Source organism: Cervus elaphus, chromosome 11 (genome assembly GCF_910594005.1).
Source record: "Cervus elaphus chromosome 11, mCerEla1.1, whole genome shotgun sequence".
Lineage (NCBI taxonomy): Eukaryota > Metazoa > Chordata > Mammalia > Artiodactyla > Cervidae > Cervus > Cervus elaphus.
In genome coordinates this window covers 76,648,425-76,674,949 of record NC_057825.1, presented here as the reverse complement: position 1 = coordinate 76,674,949, position 26,525 = coordinate 76,648,425, and the positions used below count along the sequence as shown (strand labels likewise).

The window sequence follows — 26,525 nt, the reverse complement described above, 5'->3', positions numbered from 1 at the left end:
TAGGAATTGCAGTTCTAACAGGCTCAGTCAGTATCTAGCTAAGCAAGCCCCTTAATTCTGTAGGCCTTACTTCATAAATTGAGATTTCACTGAAGCGTCCATGAAAAGTAGTAAGCAACTATTCTCATCGTATTTAAACACTATTTCATCTTCTTCCAAAATATTGTTTTTCATGTCAATTGTGGTATGAATTTTGACTTTTACTATAGTATTTACTTAGCCAAAATCTTTTTAGTGCTACCGGGCAGCATAAACCGATAAAAAAGATAGTCCAGCCTGAATACAGCTCTGTGGGTTTGAAGCCATTTTTTTCAATCATTTGCTGAGGGTAGGACCAACAGAAGCATGATGGGGTTCACGATAACATGAACTCTTTGCTGCTGGAGAGAGAAGGAAATCTCTTTTCCGTCCTGAGAAGTCCAGCATGAGTCCACAGAGACCATGATGACTTCTCCGCTCTCAACAACTTAGCCCGTGCACTTTGATCTCAACTTAAGAACACTCCTGTGTCCTGGTGTGAAAGGGCCTGTAACAAAATAACAGCTCTAGAATTTCTGTATTTTTCTCAACAGAAAGATAACCGTGGTGTCAAGTTCAGAGCAATAGTTCGGTTCAAATAGTATATTTTGAAGGCCCTGCTCACGGAGTTGTGATTCTCAGAGAAAACACTGTACTATATGGGTTAAGGTTATAAATTTTATCATAGCAAAGGGAAGGGCCCCACCCCCCAAAAAAAGGCAACACAGAGAATCATTTTCTGTATCTCAAGTCACTTAAAGGACCCATTCTGGGACTCATTCCAGGCTGCTGTGATTAGAGAGCTGCATGTTTGTAGATAGCCCCAGATAAGCCCCAGATATGAGCACCCATGACACGTGCTCTGCTGAACGAAACGAAAGGATTGATTTAGAGAAAGATGGCCTATTGAATGTGGATTCTTTGTTACTGGCCTGGAAATGTGTAAGCATGCACCTTTCAGGCCCTGGACAGTCTTACTCCCCAGGGCATCTATTCTGTCTTCTGGTGATAATTGTCCTGCCAGCTCTGCAGATTGTGGATATAGATAAGAAAGCCAGCGAGAGTGGATTGAGCACAATTAGAAACTTATCCACACTGGAAATGACCTGTGACTGCATTACCAGGTAGAATCTGGTCCTGAGTAGATACATCATATAAAGCTCAGCACACAGATCTTGTAAAAGAAGAGGTGTTTATTTTTCATTGCTGTGAGTTCCAGGTTTAGAATATTTTGCTACTGTTCTGCGTGAATCCAGCATACCTTCACATAAATCATGTAACCATGCCACAGAGAAGTAGAGAAACAGTGATCAACCTGTCCTCAAGGAGTTCGTGTTCAAAGACAACATAAAGACACAGATCAAAGTATTTTCATGAAAGTTTGAAGGTAGTATCAGCAAAATTTGTTCATCAGAGAAGGATTAATGTTTGCTTTTAAAACTTAAAAGAATTATGAATTTTTTAAATAAATGCATAGTAGATAGAAGTATACTTTATTTTTTAAAAAAATATTTATGTATTTATATGGCTGCACCAGATCTTAGTTTCGGCTTGCTGGATCTTCAATCTTTGTTGAGGCGTGCGAGTTCTTTAATTGCGACATGCAGGATGATTAGCTGTGGCAGGCAATCTCTTAGGTGAGGCATGTGGGATCTAGTTCCCTGACTGAGGCTTGAACCCGGGTCCCCTGAATTGGGAGCCACTGGACCAGCAAAGAAGTCCCTTGAATTCTTTTATATGGAAAAGGGGAGCTAAAACTGCAGAGGAAATGAGATGAGGAGATCAAAGTAAGATGAGATGAGGAATCAAAGAGGAGGAGGTAAGATGAGCTGGCTAAATGGTCACAAAGAGTTGGACACGACAGAGCGACGGAACAACCAAGGGGAAACTGAAGGGAAGGGAGGGGAAACAGTAATGGACAACGTGAGCAGCTGCACCAGGGCTATGACTGCTGTCTCTGCCCTGTGGGCCCTATCTATAATGCAGGTGGGGAATTCCTTCAGCTCAGAATGTTTTGGGGCTTGAGAGGGAGTATTCATCCCAATATCAGGCACCAAGGGTTGACCACTGTCTTGGTCAGTGTGTGCTGCCCTAACAAAATGCCAAAGACTGGGTGGCTTCTCACAGTTCTATAGGCTAGAAGTCTGAGATCAGAAGGCCAACGTAGTTTCCATTGAGGCTTCTCTTGTGGTGGTCACCATTTTGCCGTATCCTCACAAGACCTCATCATTGTGTGAGCATGGGGCAGGGTTGGGGAGAGCATCCTTTGGAGTCTCTCCTCATAAGGGTGTTAATCTTATCATATCAGGACCCCCACTCTTAGGGCCTTGTAATTACCTCCTTGTGGGCTCTATATATAATCACCTTGGGGGTTAGGGTTTCATCACATGAATTTGGGGTGAATGCAGTTCAGTCTGTGGGAACCACCAATTGTAACAGAAAGAATCTCTCCAAAGGTGTCTTGCCAACATACTGCTGAAGAGACTGCTATTAACCAGTACATGTGTGTGCATGCGCTCAGTCGTGTCTGACTCTGTGCGATCCCATGGATTGTATGTAGCCCACCACGCTCCTCTGTCCATGGGATTTCACAGGCAAGAATACTGAACGGGTTGGCATTTCCTCCTCCAGGGGATCTTCCTGACCCAGGGACTGAACCCGCATCTCTTGCATCACCTGCACTGGCAGGCGGATTCTTTACCACTGCGCCACCTGGAAAGTCCATTAACTAGTACATAACCCATGGTTTTCTGGAAGCATTGTGCCCAGCCATTAGGCAGCGGAGCCGAGAAAAGGAGAAAGCAGGCACAGAGCGGAAAGGGTGCACAGCGAACGCTTTATAAACACTCTGAATGGGTGAAAAAATAATGACCTCTGACTTCTTTATGGTTCTTAACTCACGCTGCCACAGATTGGTTATAAGGTCCATGTCACACTGTGATATGAAAGTATTAATTGAATAGGGGCAATCAGAATTTCTGTGTGAATAATGACCTAGAAAATAATACTCTGCCCATTTAACAATAGAATGGGGAGCCAAGGCTTCACTTGGCAACGGTTCTCTTGATGGGGTCAGATTTTATTTTAAACCCTGAGGTATATACATTTTATGTCCTGTTTTAGCTCTTAAATCTGATGTGAATTTCTTTAGAGTCACTTAAGAGGAAGGAAGAGAATTAAGGGAGGAAAAATAAGTAAGTTGCTAGTATCCTTCTTTTGGTTTCATTTGTGACCTTCTGACAGATAGCTTCATCAGTGCTCATCTTGAATAGTAACCATTCCATTAAAAACAAACCAGTAAATTGAGTTAATATTAATGTGCCATTGTCAGTTTCTTGGCTTTGACCAATGTAAGATGTTGACAATGAGAAGAACTGGGTGAAGGGTATCCAGCAACATCCTGTACCGGTCTTTGCAACATTTTACTTTTCTGTAAATCTACAATTATTCCAAAATAAAAAGTTTATTTTTAAAATCCAGGTATGTGTGTTTTACAGGGAGCATGTCTGAATAAGAAAGCCGTTAGCTCTACTTTTATGGGAGCATTTTCTCAGTGTTTCTCCAGATGAGTGCTCATTTAAATTTGATATCCTGAGAAGCTGATGGCTCACCCTGTATTCATGTTGACCATTTAGACAGGTCCCTGGTTGACCATGCTGAGATGCTCTCCTGTCCGATACTGAATCAGAGAATGAGGAGGATTTAGGATTATCTGACTTTGGGGAATGCCACTGAGCAGTAAAATAAAATAAAATAGAATCATTTCTTTGCATTGTTTACAAGCCACAGCATACTATATCACACTGTAAGTTGCTTTCAAGCTTGTGTTTTCTATTAGGCTTGCCATGTGGTGTATCATGTAAAAGTGTCTAATGGTTACTGTGAAATTAGAGGCTGTCCAAACAAAATTTAAAATCCTAAAACTTTCACTCCAAAGTGTGATAATTCTTAGCTATGCTAGTAAACCGTTTGACATGTGTGGAAACATAATTCAATTTTTTTAACATCAGATTGTCTTTTTTTTAAAGGTGTGTCTAACAAAATGTGTGACTATATAATAGAGGAGAGAGTATTTGATTTTTAATTTTTATGTTTAGTTTCCACCATGTTCTAGGTCCATTTGAATGTTTGAAAAATAACAAGGTAGTAGAAAAAATGCTTATGTGAATCCCTGTGCTAACTGCATTGTTTTACTTATATTTTTGTGTTCCATCTTTTCCCCTGAAGAGTGAACTTATTGAGAGTAGGAAATGTGGTCTCAATATCTAGCCCAATATAGTAAATAGTAAGGATTCAGTAAATATTTGTTTGAATGAATAATTGAATGAAATCACATTTAAATGAATTACTTCCACTTTGAAGGGAACCAGATAACTGCCTCTTGGCTTACTCTTGTCACAGCCCTTGTTTTAGGATGGCCTCACAGTTTGGACTAGTTATTGTCACTGCTATCATTCAGCTATATATACTACCATTTCAAATCCGTAAAAGTGTTTAAAAAAAAGAGAAATTGTTCATGTTTCAAGACCTATTAGAATGCATTTTCAAATATGTCAGACACATCTTTGTTAAAATTAAACCAGGGATTGGTTTTGAGCGAATAGCCCTATATCCTTACAGATGCTGTGGATGGATGCATCTAAGCTGCTTATTATATTGATGGGTTTTGCTGCTCTGCAGCAAATGAAAACAGGCAGCTGCTTCCTCCATCAAAGCAAAAAGCAGCCTGAGTTTTTATTAACCGAGTGTTCATTTCTTCTATTGCCAAAATTCTTACACAAAACAAAAGAGCAGTTTTAGCACATTATTGCTTAACTAGACATGAACAACTGACAGCAAGTGATAAGCCTGTCTGCTTTTCACAACTGGTAATCATTTTTGGAATAGATGTTTTAATATAGTTGAATATAAATTTTGTAATTTACATCTACAATGGTACGTAAATTTATAGATCCAGTTTGTTGCAAGAGAATGAAGGCTATAATCACAAAAGACTTTTCCCGGTGTTGTTTAATTTTTAATGACTATTTGAAAACTGGGGAAGGAAAATGAAATAAAATTCATTTCTTAAAAAAAAAAATACAAAAAGGTGTTAAAGACAATCATACAAGTTGGTTGAAGCCATTTGTAGATGGCCCCGACAGAGCAAGACCCCAGTGTTTACAGCCAGGACGTGCTTCGCACTCCATTTCCACATTAGTTGCAGTGAGCTGCCCGAGCTCATGCACCAGCAGAAATTTCTGGAGAGCAGACCATCATGTTTCCTTCATATCAATGAATAATGATGAGCAGGGAGACAGGAAGGACAAGGCCTTGGCCATTTTGCACAGCTGAGATCCCCAGCCAACTCTCATACTATTTCATTGGGTTTTGTTTTTTTCAGGTACCTGAACATTATACATTTACTTGCAGATAGAATAGCAGAGAAGGGTTTATTTAAAGTGAATTTAGGCTGTACCTCAACAACACGTTGCCTTATTTATCAAGTCAGTTTGCTGAACGGTGTGTTAACCTTTTGGAACTTGCTAAAGGCAATTCCTGCTATAAGAAGGGGACATAGTGCTCTTCATTCTCCTTCCTAAGCGGGGGAATTTGGAACAAAAGGCTGTTTTGAAATGCTGGGATGGGTGTCTTCCAAACAACACTGCTAAATAAACAAGTTATGTTGCCTAACTAGCCTAATGCCAGGGCCATTTAATAAATGTACGTTGTGGCTTTGGCATCTGTGGCACGCACCTCCTAAATACCATTTTCTCTCCAGGGGGCACTTTCATAAATGCAGAGAGCATGCACTCCACACGGAACACAAGGCTTTCAATTTGTTTGGAATTCAGTCACAGTGTTTACCGAGAAGTGAGATAAAGCTGGACCCCAAAAAACAGGAAGCTACTATAGAAATCAGATTCACAGGTAACTCAGGAAGGATCACACCCTCCTTACTCGCCTTTAGAGTGCCACATAACAAGGGTGTGTCTGTGTGGGTGAAGTGGTTAGATACCTAAGATAAGGAACACTAAAAATTATTTCTAATACTTTCCTCTTCGCTTCACTCTATTTGACACCTTATGGCTCTTACATGATGGTCCAAGACACAACATATCCCTATTTTTAAAAGTGTGATTCCACCCTGAGGACCCTGAGCATCTTGGGTAAGGATGTTACTTGGAGTAAAACAGGCGATGAAAGTTTTCCCTCTTTTGTCTTTTTTTGCGGGGGGGGCTGCGGGGAGGTCTGTGGGAAGGATGTGCTCTTTCAGGGAGAGCCCAGGCGGGGTTTCCCTGCTGGTAGGAGCTCTCTGGTCTGATTTTCTGGGTCTACCTTTCCAGAAATGACTGTTCTCACTTTCTGACATCCTCTCTGACCAATGGCGATGTAGCATTTACTCACCTAGAGAGCTCCTGCTGGGAGATGTCCTTCTACCTGTGCTTTGAGACTGCAGGAGAATTTTTTCTGCCCAAAAGATAGTTATTCTGAGGGAGAGGAAATATGTTTGAGGGGGAAAACACAGCATATATCTGAGAACAGTGCTCAGTACTGGAAAAGGAAAAGTTGGACTTGAGAAATTTGCCTGGATTAAGTAAATAAAAAGCTATCACAGCTACAATATATAGATGTAGAGTAGTTCTTTTCTGAAGCTGTGAGATTTAATTAACAAAGGCAGTTCTAATTTTGTAAAAGTGGATGTGTGATGAAGACTTTATCTCTAAGGTGATTTTGAATGCTTTCTAAAATCCTTTGAATCCTTTCTTGGATTATAGTACAAATAAAACATTTTAACCAACCCAACTTCAACCTAAAATGTTGTAAAGTAAAGCTCACTGATGATTTTATAGCTTTCGTTTGGAAATGCACAAATGCCATCATCTATAGCTATTAAAGATGGAAGAGTCCTCAAAGTCAATTTGACCCTTCCAATTTATTCTTTTTTTTAAAAAAGTTATTTTATTTCTTGGCCGCACTGGTCTCCATTGCAGCGCACAGGCTTCTTGAGCTGCAGCACATGTGCTTTCTAGTCATGATGTGTGGGTTTAGTTGCTCCACAGCATGTGAGATCTTAGTTCCCCGACTGGGGATCTAACCTGTGTCCCTTGCATTGGAAGGTGGACTCTTAACTGGACCACTAAGAAAGTCCCAGACCCATCCAGTTCATTCTTGAAACTAGATCGCTGAATATTCATTAGAAGGACTGATCTGAAGCGCCAATACTTTGGCCACCTGATGAGAAGAGCTGACTCATTAGAAAAGACCCTCATGCTGGGAAAGATTGAAGGCAGGAGGAGAAGGGGACGACAGAGCATGAGATGGTTGGATGGCTAAATGGACATGAGTTTGAGCAAGCTCCAGGAGATGGTGAAGGAAAGGGAAGCCTGGCATGCTACAGTCCATGGGGGTCTCAAAGAGCCAGACACCACTAAGCGTCTAAACAACAAAGAGCCCAAATATGATTTGTCCAAAGTCCCAAAATTAGTTGTTAACTGAGCTCTGAGAACTAGAAACGGGTTCTTTTGATTGCTGAGCCAGTCACCAGGGTTGAGGCAGTTAGTGTAGTGATTAAAAGACTGGACTGTAGAAACTGAGTAGGTGGGCTCAGATCCTGACGCCGTTTAAACCTTCTGTGCTTTGGTGTACCTCGCTGTGCCCCTTAGCTGGCCGTAACAATGGTACATATCTTATAGGGTTGTTTTAAGGATTAAATGAGATAATACATATAAAGTACACAGCTCAGTGTTTGCCCGGTAGTAAGTGTTCAAAAAGTAATCCTAACAACAACAGCAACAAACACTAATTGCATTTGCTTGGTACTCTTATAGCTCATTCAATCTTCATGTTACCAGAATCCAAGCGTCTACTGCTGGTCACACAACAGGGCGATAAATCAATAGACAAGTTGTTGGGGCAAGGAATTGAAACTTTATTTAGAAAGCTAAAAAGCAGCTAGAGAAGATGGTGAACTAGTATCCCAAAGAACCATCTTACTTGAGTTAGAACTCAGTCTTCCTTTATACTAAAAGGGGAGGAGGTGTGGTTGGTTGTTGCAAGCTTCTTGGTCTCTAAATCCTTTGTTCTTGTAGCTGTCCAGGTAGGTTAGGTCATCATGTTCCTATAAACCTCCAACAGGACAAATGTTTTTCTCTGCAATTTTTTATTTCTATATGAATGGGAAAGAGTTATACTTTTAAAAATCAGAGCCTTGAAGATAGGTTATACTGTATATATCAGGCAGTTGCCTATACATTATAGACAACATTTTTAACTTGTAGCAAAAGCAATAAAATACAAAGATTAAAGTAAAAGAAACAGATCCAATTTGGAGGCAGATTTGTTCTTCCCTATTACACTCTCATCTCTACTTACAGTGTAGACAGTATTATTACTACCAGATAAGGAGGTGATGCAAGAAGAGCTTAAGTGACTTGCTAAGGTCACAAAGCTAATAAGCCTCAGAGCTGTCTTCCCAGTCCTTTGCTGTCTGCACCAGTGGAACCGTGGCCGTGGCTGCGGCGGCAGCGTATTCCTTTTTCTCAGCGGTGCTGCAGCGTCTTCCTGGTCCTGTCTCCACTTCTCGTTCGTCACTTAGTTGATTTTGCAGCATCTGCTCTAAAACTGACCATCAGACTGAAGGCTGAGGTCTGGGGAATGAGCGCCAAAGACTCTTTTCCTCTCCCTGCTTCAGGTTTATGCTGGAGCTGGGGCTCCTTTCAGCTTTCCCTTATTTCATAATCATCAAATTAATAGGTATCTGAATTAAAATTTAAGTTTTAAAATTTAATGCATGGCTCATAAAATCACACCTATAAACCAACCCAGTGTGTAGTTCTAGAAGAATATATTGTTGAAATACCTGGGCAATTTTTTGTGTCCCTTCACTTCCACATGCTCATTATCTGTATCAGTTGGCTTCCCCGGAACAGAAGAAAACTGCAAAACAATTCATTTGGCCCTTGATTTTGCAATCTAGTGGAAGGCAGTATAGCACAGAGGTTAAGAATAATGGCTTTAGAACAGATTACCTGGATTCAAATTCCAACTCAATGGCAAAATATCTGCCTAATTTGGGGGAAGATTTCTCAACCTCTCAGTGCCTCCATTTTCTCATCTACCTTGTGCCTGGCCAGCAGTCAGCATTCAACAAACATTAGAACATCACAGAGCAAGCTTCCACCCACTCACGGTACAGGGCTGCACTGGACATCACGTTTCACCCAGATGTACCTGTGTTCTCCGTGATCTGACTCCACACCCAGAGGCAGGCTTGTGCTGCATAATTACTGTTCAGAGCAAGTCTGTTAATGGGCCAGAGCAGACAGGACAAGCATTGTCTCTCTCTCTATATATATATACACACACACACATATATATGGTATTATATATATAGTATTCTTACTTATGATTGATTTTCAAAGTTTCCTTAGCTGGGACAAATTTTTCCAGAGTTCAGTTTTGGTTTGATTTTATGGGTTGTCCATTAGCAATAATAATCTCCCTGAAAGTATCATAAACATAAAATCAAGATTGATAAAATTGCCTGAATAGACAAATGTCAAAATAATAAAGGCAAGAGCAGCAACAAAAATAGCTAACACTATTTTAAAAATTATTATCTCCCAGGCACTGCTCTAAGTGCCTTACAGGCATTATCTCATTTATTCCTCACAACAACGGTATGAAGAGGTACTGTTTTTGCTTGTACTTCACAAATGAGAATACTGAGGCATTACCCAATAATGCTGTCTAAAGTGGCAACCCCCCTACCCCTATAGTTGTTTTCTATTTCATTAATGTTTTTTTTTTTCCACAACATTTATCACCATCTAGAACTACTTTGTTTATTGCCTCTATTAAAGCTATTTGGTCACAGACTTTGTTTTAATCACTGCTGTATCTTCACCTCCTAGAATTGGCCTTGCTTAGTAGCTCAGTCGTGTCTGACTCTTTGAAACACTTTAGACTGTAACCCTCCAGGCTCCTCTGTCCATGGAATTTTTCAGGCAAGAATGCTGGAGCAGGTTGCCATTTCCTCCTCCAGCGGATCTTCCTGACCCAGGAATCGAACCCACGTCTCCTGTATCGCTGGTGGATTCTTTACCTGCTGAGACACGGGGGTAGCCTGACAGTGAATGAGAGTTAAAAAGTTTAGGTACTTGCCCAAGGTCACACAGCCAGTAAGAGCCAGTATTCAAGCTGAACTCTGTTTAACTCCAGAGCATGAGATAAGGTTCTTTATTGTAGCTTTTTATAGCTTGAATCCCCATCCCTCGCAATCTTACCCAAGCCTAGTATTTTATGAATGAGCATGCTAATGCTCAGAAATGCTACATAACTTCCCAGTAGCACATAGATTGCTAGTGGTAGACCCAGGATCAGACCCCAGACCCCCAGCTGTGTTTTTGTACCATGAATGCAGCCTGAGGAGGAGCTCATATAAAGCTGAAGGAAAATCCTATACGTATCTGGTATACATTGTCAGCCCAAGTCTTCATGCCATAAACTTAAGTCACACTTGACACTTCCCTCTCTCTTACCACCCCCTTCATCTAATTAACTAATAATTAGTCAGTATACCTTCTAAATATAGCTCAAATCTTTCCACTTTTCTTCATCTCCACTATCACCCAAGCCACCATCAGCACTGACCTAGGTAACTGTAGTAGCCTCCTCCCAGTTTCCCTCACCTCCTCTTGCCCTGTTTCAGCCTATTTTCTTCAGAGCAGTCAGAATGATCTAAAATGTGAATCTGACTATACCACTTTGCCACTTAAAATGTATCATTTACTTTAAGGTGCAATTTTAAATTCTTTTTTAAAGGAGTTTTTAAACAGATTTATTTATTTATTCACTCTCTTGACTGTGCTGGATCTTTGTTGCTACACAGACTTTTCTCTAGTTACGGCAAGCGGGGGCTACTCTCTAGTTGTGATACACAGGTTTCTCATTGCAGCAGCTTCTCTTATTGTGGGCTCTAGGGCTCGTAGGCTTCAGTAGTTGCAACTCCCAGACTCTAGAGCACAGGCTCAGTAGTTGTGGCACACAGGCTCAGCTGTTCCATGACATGTGGCATCTTCCTGGACCAGGGATCGAACCCATGTCTCCTGCACTGGCAGGCAGATTTCCCACCACTGAGCCAGCCACCAGGGAAGCCCACAGTTAAAATTCTTAACATGGCCTTTGAGCCTATGAAATCTGGCCCCTGAGCACCCCCTTCAGTCTCATCTTGTCCTGCCTCTTCTTTTCTCACTTATCCTCTAGCTTCCTGGACCCTGTTTCCATTCCTGGAGCATCAAAGTCTTCTCTTCAAAGCTTTATTTCATGGTGCTCCCCTTCTGTGGACCATTCCCTCCAGCTCTGGGCCCCTCTTCCTCCTTTTCTTGCCTGTTCATCCTCTGGGTCTCAGCCTGTCTACTATTTCTACAAAGAAGTGTCCCCTGATGTACTCCTCCCAGCCTCTCCTCCAACCAGCTTAAGTCCCCTATGATTGGTTCTCAGAAGCACTCTCTATTTTTCCTACACAGTATTTATTACATTTATAATTAGGCACATTACTTGTGTTATTGTTTGTCTAATAGTTTTCTTCCCTAACCAAACCAAATCTCCAGTGACCTGGCTATATGACTCCCTGCTGATCCACAGGGCCTGATATATAGTAGATGCCCAATAAATATTTATAGAGCATTCTGTATCTTCTTACAGATTTCCACTCTGAGTTCAAGACAAAGCAGAAATGCTTAAGTAAAAGGAGACAGAGCATAAACACTGAAAACAGTGCAAGAGGTTTACCTACCCATTCCAGCATGAGCAGCTTTTCATTTTAGTAATATCCACTGGTGGGTTTCTTCTTCCAGAAAAGTCAGTGGTCTAGCTAAGGATGTGCCGGCCTCTCTATTTGAGTCTCAGGTTTGAGAGAGGCCTTGCTTCTGACTTGTGCATGACAGACATGATCACTTAGTTGGGGGAAGGTAAAGAGAGCTGCTGCTTACTTTCCAGACATCAGCAGATCACAGAAAAGCCATGTCTCTGCTCCAAGAGCTAGGTCTGTTGTCATCATGGGGCAAGTAGAGGCTGTCAGAGTCAAAAGAGGAGTCAGCAGTGTTGCCCATTGGCTACTATGTGTCAGAGTCCCAGGACTTGTTTCTAACACAAACTATGGGAAATCAAAAAGCTCTAGAATGGAAGTGATGTAGAGAGACCCATGTTTGGCTAAAGGCTCATGTCTCTTAATATCTACAGACAGTTAATTTTAGAATTTGTTCAGGCTTTGGGTTAATAACAGATGTGTTTTTTTCTAAATTAACCACAAAACTTGACATTTAAATTAATTCTAGGGCTTCCCTGGTGGTCCACTGGTTAAGAATCTGCCTCCCAATGCAGGGGACATGGTTACGATCCCTGCTCTGGGAAGACCCCACATGCCACAGAGCAACTAAGCCCTTGTGCCACAACTACTGAGCCCGCAGTCTAGAGCCTACGAGTCACAACCGCTGAGCCCAAGTGCTGCAACTGCTGAAGCCCTCACTTGCCTGGAGTGTGGGCTCCACAACAAGAGACGTCGTCACAGTGAGAAGCCCACACACTGCAACGAAGAGTAGCCCCTGCTCACTGCAACCGGGGAAAACCCATGTGTAGCACCGAAGACCCACACTAGCCCAAAATTAAAATAAAAAAAATAAATCTTTAAAAATTAATAAAATAATTCTAAACTAGCTACTTCACAGATGACAAAAAGCTGGTTACATACCTCAAATGGATCACATCACCAACCTTCCCCTTCATCACATGTAAAAGAAATCTCGTACTCATTAGCAATCACCCCTCATTTATTCTGGACATTTAACATAAATGGAAAAATAAAATATGTAGTCCTTTGTGTCTGGCTTCTTCCTCTTAGCATAATAATGTTCATGTTCTATCCATGTTGTAACATGAATCAACACTTTATTTCCTTATATTGCCAAATAATTGTCTATTACATGGATATACCACATTTTATTTAGCCATTCAGTAGTTGATAGACATTTAGGTCGTGTCCACTTTTTAGCTGTTATGAATAATGCTGCTGTGAACTTTTGTGTACAAGTTCTTGTGTGGACATTTTTTTCTTTTCTCTTGGATACATACCTAGGAGTGGAATTGCTCGGTTATATAGTAACTCTACATTTAACTTTTTGATAAGCTGCTAGACTGTTTTCCAGAGAAGGAAATGGCAACCCACTCCAGTGTTCTTGCCTGGAGAATCCCAGGGACAGGGGAGCCTGGTGGGCTGCCGTCTATGGGGTCGCACAGAGTCGGACACGACTGAAGCGACTTAGCAGCAGCAGCAGCAGCAGACTGTTTTCCAAAACGGCTGAACCATTTTACATAATTTCCCCACAACCTCACCAACATTTGTTATTGTCTGACTTTTTCAATATAGCCATCCTAGAACAGGGTGAAGTGCTATTTCATTGTGGTTTTGATCTGTACGGAGATGACCTAAAAGTTTAACAAATAAGCAAAGATTAAAATCCCTCTCCGGTCAAGGTTTTGAGGAAATAAACACTCTTATTAGCGTTGTAGCTTGGTACAGTTTTTGGAGGGGCAGTTTGATATATCAGAATGTGAGATGTACTTGACTTTTCAACATCTGTTCCATTTCTGGGTATTTGACCTAAGAAGAAAAAAATTATATGTTGGGGAAAAAATGTGTCTTTATTGTACCACTGTTTATAATATCATAATATCAAAAACTTAGAAATTAACTGAAATGTCTATCAAAAGGAAACTGGTTAAATAAACTATGATGCAAACATGAAATATTTAGGCAGTCATTAAAAATGATGGAGGTATAGTATATTTTTATAATCATGGCAATCTATCCATCACATACTTAATGGGGCAAAATGAGATTATTGAATACCTCCCAGAGAAGATCCCACCCGTGTAAAATGTCTTAATGCCTAGAGAGATTTTTTTGGAATGATGTTCAAAATGTTAACAGTGATTATATACTAGTGGTGGAATTTTAGGTGATTTTTAAACTTTATTCTTTGAACTTCTCATATCTAATTTAGTTAAAAATCAACCTCTATAATTTTTAAGAGAAAATTATAAAACTGTTTTAAAAGACTATGCATTTTAGAAATCACATTTTTGTTCTTAATCAAGGCTTGAATTTTAGTTAAATATTCTTCCCCATCATTATTTTTTAAATCCTCAAAACCACCTACTAAAGGCATAAAGAAACTCATCATTGTGGTGATTATATTCACTTGATGTGGGAAACTGTCTTGGGCTCTTCCTTCAGAGAATTTTATTATGTGTTTTAATCTTTATAGAGTTCTTTTTGTGTGGAGGTATGCCAGATATTAGGGCTTTGGGGTAGTGCCAAAGCTAATGATTAGGATCAGATCAAAAAAGTTCTTCATGTGTTCTGATTATTAGGATAGTTGTTTGAGGTTCACACTCTCTTCCACTCTTTTATCCCTCTTTGCAGGAGAATAACATTAACAACAATTTTCTTTTTCTTTGAGCTTGTTATGAGTTAGAAATTGTTTTAAATACATTTCATATACTTTACTCGTTTAATCCTCACAGCAATCCTGTGAGGTTGATATTACAATAATATTATTTTACAGATAAAGAAACTGAGGAACAGAGAGGTTAAGTAACCTATCTAAGGTCACTCAACTAGGAAAGGCAATGCTGGGTCTGGAGCCCAACTGAGTTTGGTTCCTAAGTACCTGTAATTGTAACTGCTACACTCTGCCTCTCTGACTTCTACTAAATATAACTCCAGACACTTCATGCTGGTTTATTTTGTTTCTCCCCCAAATTGTCATTTCTACCAGAAACGCCAGGGAGACTGAGCTAGTAAGAACAGGTGACGGGACTTTTCTGCAACAAATGTTCTACAGAGTTGTTTCTTTGCTGTTTATTAATATATGTATACCCATTGATTCTCTCAGCATTTTACTTACCATTTCTTTGACATCATCTCTGAAATACCAAAAGTATAAAGAAAAAAATTAAGAGCACACCCATCTTCTCTTTAAGCAATTCATATTCATCTGTGAAAAACTATTGTTTTCTAAATAAATGATTTACAGATGATGATTTTAGGAAATGCTCTTCCACAGAATTTAATGGGTAGTATTATTGTTAAATTGAAAGATGTACAAAGTTGGTGAAACTTACATTTTTCAATTTTATACTCCAGTTGGATTTTAGTTGAAGAAAGGAAATAATTAGGTATATGAAAAATGTTAGTATGGAGTCAGACAAGAAAGGTATAATAACCTCAGTGGTTTTATTTGCTCCTGGAAATGATTTTTGCTGAGTATGAGCTACAAATACAGTAGGTCTTCATGATCCTAAAGACTTGGTCAAAATTAAGATTCATTTGTATAAGAGTAAGATCTACCTGAAATACCATTCAAAAGTTAACTTTGGATGTTTATAATTTTGGCTGTTATTGTTTTTGCTGTTTTGTTGTGATTGAAATCTAGTAAAAATTATTTAGGATATTTTCCTGGGGGAAAAGTTATAATCCAGAACAAAAGAAATGCATGTGATATGACGTTACTAGTAATAATTACGGTAAGTTTGATTCAAGTTGAAATCGCTTATACTGAACATTATTTTTTAAAAGGCATATCTTAAGAGCATGACTACAGAGAGTGTTTACAGAAGAAACTTCTGTGATCAAAAAGTCTATATCCGCTTGTGTTTTTTAGGCATCTGGCCGGCTGAAGAGGTTTTGGCTTACTACTGCCTCAAGCACAGTAGTATATTCAGGTACAAAGCTGCACTTAAAAATTTGTTTAGCCCACTATAGGTACTGTATCTACTTGTTAACGATCACCATGATTACATTCTTCAAATTAACCTGTTAAATGTATATATAATAAAGGAAGAAAGAAATGAAGGAAGGAAAGGAGGGGGAAGGTCATGGTGAAAACATGTTGCTTCTGAAAAAGAAATCTGAATTGCCTTTGGGTACTAATATTGCACAGCAAGCTTTTTGCCGTGTGTCAAAGGCTTTTGATTTCCACTCAAGGCATTTTATTTCACTTTGATTTTGGGGAAACGAAAGTGAAGCTCCAATCAATCCTTACTGATTGTAAAGGTCAAAAAAAAAAAAAGACATTCTTTAAAGTTCTGCTAGGAAAGTCACTATGGAATATTTGATAAATAAATACCCCACAGCTATTATTTAAAGATGCCATCCCATCCCTTATTTTAAAGTAACAATATGTACTTGTAAAATATAAATTACCATTACAGATTCATGCAATGGAAAAGAATGTTTTCAACTGTGAATGTGCATTATAGATTAAACCGTGGATGGGATTACAAAAAAAGAAAAAACTCCTTTTAAAAAAAATGCTGAAGATGTTTGGTAGACTCAGAAAATATGGGTTTTTTCATTTCCATTCTCATTTTATAAAAGTCATCCAATATATGCTTCCTTAATAGTCCATTATGATTCCAGACAAGCCATTAGTGATCATTTTAACAATATATACTTACAAGATCAGGTGTGTGTTGTAACAATATGTATTTACAAGCCTGGGTCAATAATATGTAGTTTTTGAAGCTCTGTGGGTCCATATTTACCGACCAGTTTCTAATTGCTTTGAATAACTAAATACTCATTATGTGTATTTCAGAATACGAGTGTCCTGGCTTGGCTGCTTCTTCTTTTCCCTCTCTTCTCACCTCTCCCTCCCTTGATTCTTTCCGTCCTTTTTTTTCCCTCTTGCTGAGGAAATAAACTTCCCAAATTGGGGAGAAGAGACAATCTCTTAAGAGTATAAGCATATAAAGTAAGAACAGGGCACTATTGAACTGAGCCTCAGAGCTGCCCTAGAAGTCTGGCATTTGCTCATCTCACTGCGCTTAAGCTTGCCTGGAGCTCCAATCAGCAAGCAGTGGGCCAGAGCAGGAATGTCACACGTTGAGGGCTGATATTTAGGCACAAAGAGGAAGGTAAGTGCAGAGTGCCACCCCAGACTGTCAGCTTTAACTCTGAGCCGCTTTACTTTGGAGCGGTCAAGTCGGAGCCCAATCATTCCTTGAGCCTGGGTTTGCTGGCTTAACCATATTATGTCCCCACATTGTTTATTCACTGTGTTGTGTTGGGGTCTATTGTTATTTAAGTGTTAATTGCTAAATGTTCCTTGTGTAATTGTTCTTTATGGGGGCTGTTCAGCTTTCCAAAATACTGCTGTTTGTTTTAGATTTTTTTTTTAATTCAAGATTGCATGTATTTGTGTGTGTGTGTGTTGTGTGTCTTTCACTATAATATACGTATATACACATTCACATATATTCTTCATTTACTTGTCTAACTGTTTTTGAAGGAATGAATGTGGATTAACAGTGTTATCCTTTCCTAACAATTACCTTTCGCTACTCTAGCTAGTTTAGTTCTAAAAGACAGCGCCATTGACAGGGGAAAAAAAGGGAACCTTCTCAGATTTTTCAGCTCAGCGGTGGTAATGTTGCAGTGAACACTAATGAGGGAACCCCCACTGGTTTGCCTGCTTTGTGACTTTTCTATTTCATAATTATTTTTAAAACGCAGAACGACATGAGGTAGCCTCGTCATGTCTCTACAACTTCCTGGTAGCGCCGTTCTTACTGCAGATGGCAATTTGTTCTTGTAACATATATATCTCTCTGCCCATTTTCATCTCATTTGTATGGGTTCTACCATTTCTTTTCTCTCTTTCAGGGACCTTGCTGTGTGTGAGCTAGGGGGTGGCATGACATGCTTGGCTGGGCTCATGGTAGGTCTTTTCTCAATTCCAATCCCATTCAGAGAGAGGAACAAAAGGAAAAATGTTCCAGGGCCTCCAACTGCTGGGTCAGAGAACCGTCAACAGCATCAGCTGCGGTCAAGCTGCCGGGTCTTGAGAGACCTTCTAGATTGACTTACTTTCGGATCATATTGATTTTATGGTTGCCTCGATGAGCAGAAACATTTTACCTCAGTGTAGTCAATATCGCTTGTTGTGACATTCCAGGCCTCGCACAGTCTTTCTTCGCCATAGCAAAAGCATTTTTTTTTTTTTTTTTCAGATTATAGTCCCATTTGCTAAGATACAGGAATAGCCCGGCAAATCACAGTTGGAGCACCATGATATAGCTGCTAATGTTTTGCCTGCATTATTACACCAACAAACATGATCCAGAGCGCTCAGTAATTAGATTCTTTTGAATTAGATTGGCCATTCAGGAACGTCGTTCCCCATTCTCTGGGTTCTGAGTCATGTATTCAGGAGATATTATGTAGCAGCACAGTGCATTAGACAAGTTTTTATGTTTCTACAAATAAAAGCATATTGTTACACTGATTGGCATTTGACAAACCTGTCGCTCTTACACAATGTGTCAGGGTTACAGCCCAATGTGCGAGCATGTCAAAGCTCACAAAAAAATTACCCTCACAAAGCCATCTGCCTGCAATGCAAAGTTATATGAAGGGCATCAGGCAGTCAGACAGAAGCAAGCTGAAAGGCAGAGTGACAGCCTTGTATGATGGCTCTACTAGATAAACAGAAGCCCACAAATGAAAGCCTCTCAGAATACCATCATCCGCTGTCACAATGCAATTACCGAACAGAATGATAGCAAGATAGAGGCTCCCGCAAATGGAATGATAAAAGTATTGACTGATTTGATTGAATGATTAAAATAATGCAGACATAAAATGAAAAAAGATTGAAGATTGTTACAGAGAAATAGGTGAGGAAGCATGATACTGAAGGCTTGTCACTCCTGTCTTCACTTCCACACAGACAAGCATATTTGCTCATTGTTTGCTGTGCCCCCCCCCCCTTTTTTTTTTCAGGTTGCTATTTCTGCAGATGTCAAAGAAGTTCTGTTAACTGATGGGAATGAAAAGGCCATCAGAAGTATCCTTATTCAGATAGAAAACGGGCTTGTTGTGCTCATTCCTTTTCCTCGGCTGAGTAACAATTGATATAAAGAAAGACAGCATGGGGTATTAAAAGAGAGTTCCCCCCAATACAAATGATAAGTAATTAAGAAAAAGTAGAAATATATGACATTCATTGCATATGACTATGTCTTGTTTTGCTTTTTTGATTTCGGTGGGTTTTTATACTTACTAAAGGAGCTTATGATTTGTGGACCACTCAAAGCAATAAGAACATTTGTTTCATAATAATTTTCAAGCATTCTTGTCCTTTTATTTTTATTGAAATTTGCCAGGATAAAATAAATGACTTAACATTTATTATATAGGCTGTTGCTTACAAAAATTAACTTCCAGCTTCATGTTCCATTATTACCTTTCTTCCGTGTGGACCATGGAATTGTGTACCTACTCTAATTCCTGTGGAGTCCCCTGTATCTCCCCACTGGAAACAGCTATCAGTTTTTCATTATTTCCTTTTATTTAGGATCATAAAAGCTATCTCTCTTTTTTTTTTTCTGCTATGCTATTACAATTCAAACCCCATTATATTAGATTATGCTTTACTAATATGTACACAGAGTTCATGAAAATTGAACTGTACTTTAACTAAAAAGGCAAGCATAATTTGTGGCTCCTTTAGCAATCGAGCTGATTTGTTCAGGGGCAGTTAACAGCCTTTAGAAACTGAGAGGAAAGGTGGAGGATATATTTGCTCTGGATTTTTTGGTGTGCTTTCTCTTTACATTACGAAAGCGGCAATCTACTTATTTGAATTTTAGGCCCCTAAAATGCCAAAGCAGTGTTGGTTTTTGTAAGAGGGAAGCATCTTACCTAGATCCTATTTTTGAATTTTCTTTTTCTACCTCTGCTATATGATTTTTTGAAAATAAAATTTGCAGCCGCTCTATCAGCCTCCTCACACAGGAGGAAGGAAGTACCAGAAGCACAGAAGCTAATATTGTTCAGCGGCACTTGTGTGCTCTACAGAGCCCCACCCAGCTAATTGCCTGGCAGACTTAAAAAAAAAAAAAAACAGGAAGGAAAAACAGCCAATCACAATCTTGGCCTTTCACACAAGGGAAAGAGATCACAAAAGGTGCTTCCTTTTTTAAAATGCAGGATTTTAATCATGATCTTCAGACTGTCGCAAGTTTCCCAAAATATTCCTGAAGATGAGCGATGTTGCTTCATTCACTCTGCTTTATTCTGAGTTCTTCCCTGCACTGTATCATTTCACTCTGCTCCTCCTCCACAAGTCAGGGAACACAGAAAGCAACAGGAAGTCAGGTATGCTGGCTCAGCCCCAGTGGATGTTTTTTGGAGGGAGAAAAAGCAGGATTATTGGGGAAGAAGAGGTCATTTTAACCACAGAAACTTCCAGATTGGGCCCAGCAACCTGAGGTTTTTCTCAAGTCAGCAGGTGTCTTATTCAATAGCATTAGAAACCGATTAGAACTTTTATCAAACTATGGGAAGCATCTGTGGTCAGTATGTAAATTTAATTGTACTAAAATTACTGTTGAGCTAAACTACAGAGCTTCCAAAGAAGGGAAGCCATGCTTTTGTCATTAATTAATGCACCTTTGCTTTAAACAGCAAAGATGCCATGCCAGCTCTTGAAATCAGAGAGGAAATCTCAATTCTGTATTCACTCTGCCGGCCTTTCAAAGAAATGATTGGTACAGCCCCCTCCCAAGAAAATGGATTTTTAACATTTGGTCCTCTGAAGCTCGGCCCTGAGAGTGCTTTATTGTGCTGCGTTTTACAATGGGTTTAATATAGCAGGGTGCCAAGGGGCAGGAGGGGAAGAACTTTACAACGTAGATAAAGTGGGTCCTTTCAGGATGCAGACCAAAACTGGTAGCCTGTTTTATTTCATCTCTTAGGACTTTCCTGGCAGAGTTCAGTTTTTATCATGTTCCTCTATGTTTGTGTGCCTTTTTCTGTTGTAACTAGATCTAATTTTTTTTTTTAAATTAAGAGAAAAAAGCATGCCTAAAGCCTTAAAATTTGGCAACATGTTTTTCCTACTTTTAATACTAATGTTATTCTTGATTTACTAACAGAGCTTACAACTGGCGTTCATGTTTTACTGAGTGAGGTTAATATGAATGAAGTTTTTTTTTTTTTTTTTCTATTTATGTGCCCACTTTCTATGAGAAAAACAAATTCACTGAATCACATACTGTTGATGCATATAGATTGAAACAAACTCATTTAAAAATTACTGTTTACATCTTTCCTTTAAAATTTTAGGAAGCCTAAATTATATAGCAGTTGTAGGATATTATCCAAAAATTACTTTCTAAAAAGTAAAAGTGGATGTCAACAAAAAAAGAGAGGGAGAAACATTGCCAGAAGCCAGAAAATCTCTAAGCAAAGCTGCTAATTATTCTTAATGGGCAAGATGAGCACATTAAGAAACAAATGAATACATCAGTGAAATGTAATTGAAAATCGACCTGGCAATTGCACATCACATCTGAGTATTGGCCTGTATATTATTCTCATTATTTAAAAAACTATTTTTGTTTTTCTTGGATCTGAATTGAATGAATCCAACTGAGCCTTACTTCCTAGTCTCCTAAGCTTCTAAAATTCTGATTTTTAACCTTAAAAAATAGCATTTTCTGATATTTCCTATTTATCATCTATTATTTCTATTTTTTTAATACTTGAGGCAATGAATGGAGACATTCTGAATCTTTATATCACAGAAGCATATCAACCAGTTGTAAGCTTATTTACTGTCTCCCTAAAACATATCAAATGGATTTGGCTATGTCTTCTAGAGCTCTCTACCCTGAACCTGGAAAGCTAGATGTGGATTTGAAATTTATAAGCAGAGATATCTGAAAAGAGATTAAGACTTGAGGGATAAGGGAATGTCATAAGTCCTAAATATTTTCTCAGACTCATCGTTAGATGTCCCAAAGGTTCTCCTTGATCCTTAAACTGCATTACTGGGTCTAACCCATAGCCTCCCTAACTGAGAGCTGCCTCTCCCTTCAGATGTCATCTTATCTGTACCCAAAGGGGAAAACAAAGGCTAAATTGGAAATAAGAGCATTTGGCTCATCCAGTTTTCAAATTTATCCTGAAATCATATGAACTGTGTTCTCTTTCCTTGGGCACAGCCCTTTTAGTGTAATAAAGAAACCTCCAAGTGCCCCAAGATAATTACTCAATAAAGTCTGTAGTTGGTTTGACAATGACACAAGAATAGGGGAGAGAAGTGGTATACTGAGTTATTATTGATGCTAAGACCTTTCCGAATTATAATGAACAAAAGTACAACACCTCAGATGAGCGACCCTCTCTGGAACACTCACTAATTTGCCCAACAAAAGGACCCTGCCTTGACACATCCTTAGTGAACATCAAGCAGGTTATCTGCAAACTATGGCAATGCTTGATAATTCTGCCTCATGCTCCTAACCCAAGCATCTTATCCCCACAGTATGCACAGTCTAGATCATGATCTTGAGCTTCAATTCTCCAAAAATGAATAAATCCCCTGTGCATTTTAAAGGAGATACCCCTGGCTTACAATATTATTTTATTTAACAGACTCCCTGACTTAAATAATTAATAAATTAAGTTTCATGTGGACTGTGTAGCCTGTGGATGGTTGAGGAGTCATCCAGCCTATCATCCTGCGTCCAGGCCACTTCCTCCAACATCAGGGTCAGCTCTTCTTCTATATACTAGATAGTCCAAAGTGCACTCTGTGTGCCTCACATTGGGTAGGATCTCAACAAATAGCTTTGAAAATTAAATTGAAAGTAACTAACAACTGAAGCTAAGTAATTAATTAAATGAATTAAGCTACTATTAACTGCATGACATTTCAAGTGCTAAAGATACAGCAGTGAACAAACAGACCAAGTTCTGTTCTTGGGGGACACAGAGTATACTTTGGCTAGAGAACGTTTATACACGTGAAAGACACTGAAAATCTACAGGGCAGAAGTTCTTTGATTCCTTCCAGTTACTTAAATCCTACAATTAAAATGTTCATATAATTAGTTTTGAGCAACAGAGAAAGAAAATAAAGCTTACCTGCCAAGACTCACTCTAGTTACCCTCCTCAGCCTCTCATCCCTCCAGAGCTTTTGCCTGAATTATCGAAAAAGATAATGAATTGACATGATTTAGGCACCTGCTATATGTTAGGCACCTACTATGTGGTACTCCAGTGAGCCTATAAAATAGGTACATTATTCCTATTCCTGAGATGGAGCTCAGAGAAGTTATTTTACCCAAATTCACATAGTTACTAAGTGTCAGAATGAGCACTGGAAGTCAGGATCATTTGACTTCATAGCTTCCCCGTTCATTAAACTGTTCTGTTTCACCGAAAACTAGAAAGATTTTATATCATCTTGCACTGGAAGAGAAGACTTCTCATCTATAAACGTAACAGTTGACATTGCTAACAGAGTTCAAAGCACCTCTAGATGGTACTCTCAATTCATGAGTAATAAGCACCTTCAAGAATATTTCACAGCCTTTAAATTAGCAAATATTGCCACATCAAGCATTTTTAAAATCCTCCAGAGATCAAAATGAACAGGAATTATCTTATAATTTCATAGCTTCCTACCCCTCATCTTTGACATGCAATGAAACTAAAGGTAGCAGAAACCAAGAAAATAATGCTTTGTGAAGCACAGTGTTATTATTATAAAAATACTTATACAATGCCAATTCTCAAAATGTGTATCAGCTACTGATAAACATAATAATCACTAATTGTAGGAGGAGGCTAATATTTTAAACAAGATTTATATATAATTAGCTTAACTAATTAGTATATAGCATATAATTTGTTCAAATAAATATTATTATACATATATATATATATACACATTTAAGGATAAAAATAAAATAAAGGAAGATTAAGATGGAGCCCCACTCTTGAACTATGCTTTGTTTGAAGAGAAAATTTAGTTCTAGAATCTGGTTTGTTTTAGCCACAAGTGTATATCCTGTATCTCGAGAAGTCCATTTGCCCAGATGAGGAGACTGAAGCCGATTGCTCTATATCTATTTAATCAGAAATCACATTAAGACTTTTTTTGCACCCAGCACCTCCCACTGAAGTCTTCCAGAAGGTAGGTGCATTCAGAGAATAGGATTTGGTCCATGCTGTTGAACACTGTCCTGGACAGATTGACTCAATTTGATTGAATTTCCTTTATTACCCTGAAATGACACAGAAGAATGATAAAATCTATGATTGGACACAGCGCCAACCAGAGGAACCACCTGAAAACCTGACCTAAACTAAAAGGTGGGGTGCAGAATATCAGGATATATCTCTTAAAGCAATATTTTAGTACATGATTGCCATTTTTTTTCCTCTTGGTACTTGTTTTAATATAAAAAACACCTCCTAACCCACAAAATGTATTTCCCTCTCAGTTCTAAAAATAAAGCAGCCTAAATACTGCTGTGAATTTTTTCATTAAAAATTGCTTCTAGAATATAAATACATGTGCTTGCTTCAGCCTGACCACCTGGAATCACAGGCTTATAAATTGTATAAAAGTATATAGTGTTAAGATGTTTACTAAAAATTATTAATAGGTTTTCCAAGTTATATAATTTAACTTCCCTGTGACTATTTCATAAAAAAGTATACCTCCACTAACAAAATAATATGTTTTGCTTGATAGATTGGTCATGTACTCATACGACGCTACAGGTGTGCGGGCACATTACAGCGTGTGGTTTGGATGTCATGGAAACGCCAAGAAGGGTGTGGCCATCATGTGGGGGAGCTTAATCAAAGCCAGTTGTCAGTAGGCTCTTGACTAATTTAGTTCTCAGAATGAAGATGTCAGCTGTCCTTTTCTACAAGACATTTCATTTAGAAGACTTTCCTGAAATACTTTCTTCCCAAAATAGACAAAACCGTAGGCCGATGTATCATTTTAGTTAATCAAAACAAGTAGGCAAATTAGTCTCTTTTATTTTTTTAATGAATGTAATTTAATGGTATTTAATTTGCATACAGGAAAGTTCACCCAGGGGAAAAAAAAAAGTCTGCTTTATAGCACTTTTGTAAACCTCAACAAAGCCCTTCATTAGGAGACCTAATTGATTTTTCCTACCCACTCCCGCTATCACAGTACCTGCTTATTCACTCAGAGAAGAAATGGGTGTGCCTGGTGTTTCAAGCAGAGATTTAGGTTAAAATGTCCCATGGCTCTGTTCTTGCAGGGAGATCTTGGCCAGTGCTTGCTTCCAGCGTTGAGGAAATCTGTTTTTCTGAGCGACAGGGGAACGTCGCTTGTCTGCTCGGTGCTCTCCCCATGAGCCCAGTTCAGTTCAGCTTGCAGCCTTCACTGGAATTATTTTATTTCTTGTTTATTTAAACCTCGCCTTATTCCGAAATAGGGATTTTGAGGCTTCTTACAGGGGCATCACAGACTCAATGGACATGAATTTGAGCAAACTCCAGGAGACAGTGGAAGACAGAGGAGCCTGGCGTGCTACAGTCCATGGGGTCACAGAGAGTCAGAAATGACTTAGGGACTGAAAAACAATGCAGGAACACATAGACTATACCGTATAAAATAAGCGAGAAAGCAAGGGCAGCTGGCCAGTAGAAGCCAAGCAAACATCATGAAGGCAGGAGGAGGACCAGTACAGAAAAGCCATGGGAGGAGCACTGTGGTTGTTCAGCTTAGATCATCCATTTGGCTCTGAGGTGCACAGGGACCAGAGCCAAAAGAGAAAGAGGAACAGTTATAAGATTTTTAGTGTCCAGAAGTTGAAGCAAAACTGGTTGATCTGAGGGCCAATTTTTCCCAGTGTTGAAACCTGACATGACTTCTCCTATGGGCTCTCATGAAGATGGCACTGTGTGATGTAATGGGCCAGCTCCTCAAAACATGGCTTCAATAAATATGGCTCTTTTTGCACAAGTTCTTACATGCCAGCAGATGGCCAATGGCCAAACTGTAAGTCTGTAAAGATAATTCTTCAAAGGGCCTTTCACTGAATTGTCTTTCTTCTTCAGTAATTATATTTTTAAAAAAATTTTTATGTGGACCATTTTTAGTCTTTATTGAGTTTGTTACAATATTGCTTCTGTTTTATGTTTTTGGGTTGTTTTGGCCACAAGGGATGTAGTATCTTAGCTTTCCAACCAGGGATTGAACCCACACCCCCTGCACTGGAAGGTAAAGTCTTAACCACTGGACTTCAAGAGAAGTCCTGGTAATGAGTTTTCTCTCAAAGATTCTCCATCTTTCTCATTTCACTTTCCCCCTCCCAAGTCTTTCACTACTGGCATTTCTTTAAGAGATTGGGAATACTTCAACTCGGAGAGTCTGAGAAAACTGCCATTGCTGTTCTCACTGACCGAAAGGCTTCCCATGGGGCTTCTAGCTCTTTAAAGCAATCGGGGCCTGGCCCCTGTGGGACAGTCATCTCCCTTGGCCAGTACCTATCACGCTGGGCCTTGTCAAAGTGCTCCCTGAATGTCTATCTCATGGGTGATAAAGCTACAGTCCAGGGAATTAAAAGAGCTTGCCTGTGGCAGGAAAGTCAGCATTGGCTTGCAGAGTCAGTGCTA

The 26,525-nt window shown here is 39.2% G+C and overlaps 1 protein-coding gene across 2 annotated transcripts in view; it reads left to right on the top strand.

Annotated features, from left to right (window-relative positions):
• Positions 1–26,525, top strand: part of CAMKMT (calmodulin-lysine N-methyltransferase) — a 427,130-nt gene that overhangs the window by 351,485 nt on the left and 49,120 nt on the right. For both annotated transcript variants that reach the window (XM_043918115.1, XM_043918114.1), the window contains exons 4-6: positions 15,726–15,786; positions 17,729–17,783; positions 18,848–18,911. In XM_043918115.1, coding sequence (XP_043774050.1) covers positions 15,726–15,786; positions 17,729–17,783; positions 18,848–18,911 — 180 coding nt within the window. The remainder of the gene's footprint in view (positions 1–15,725; positions 15,787–17,728; positions 17,784–18,847; positions 18,912–26,525) is intronic.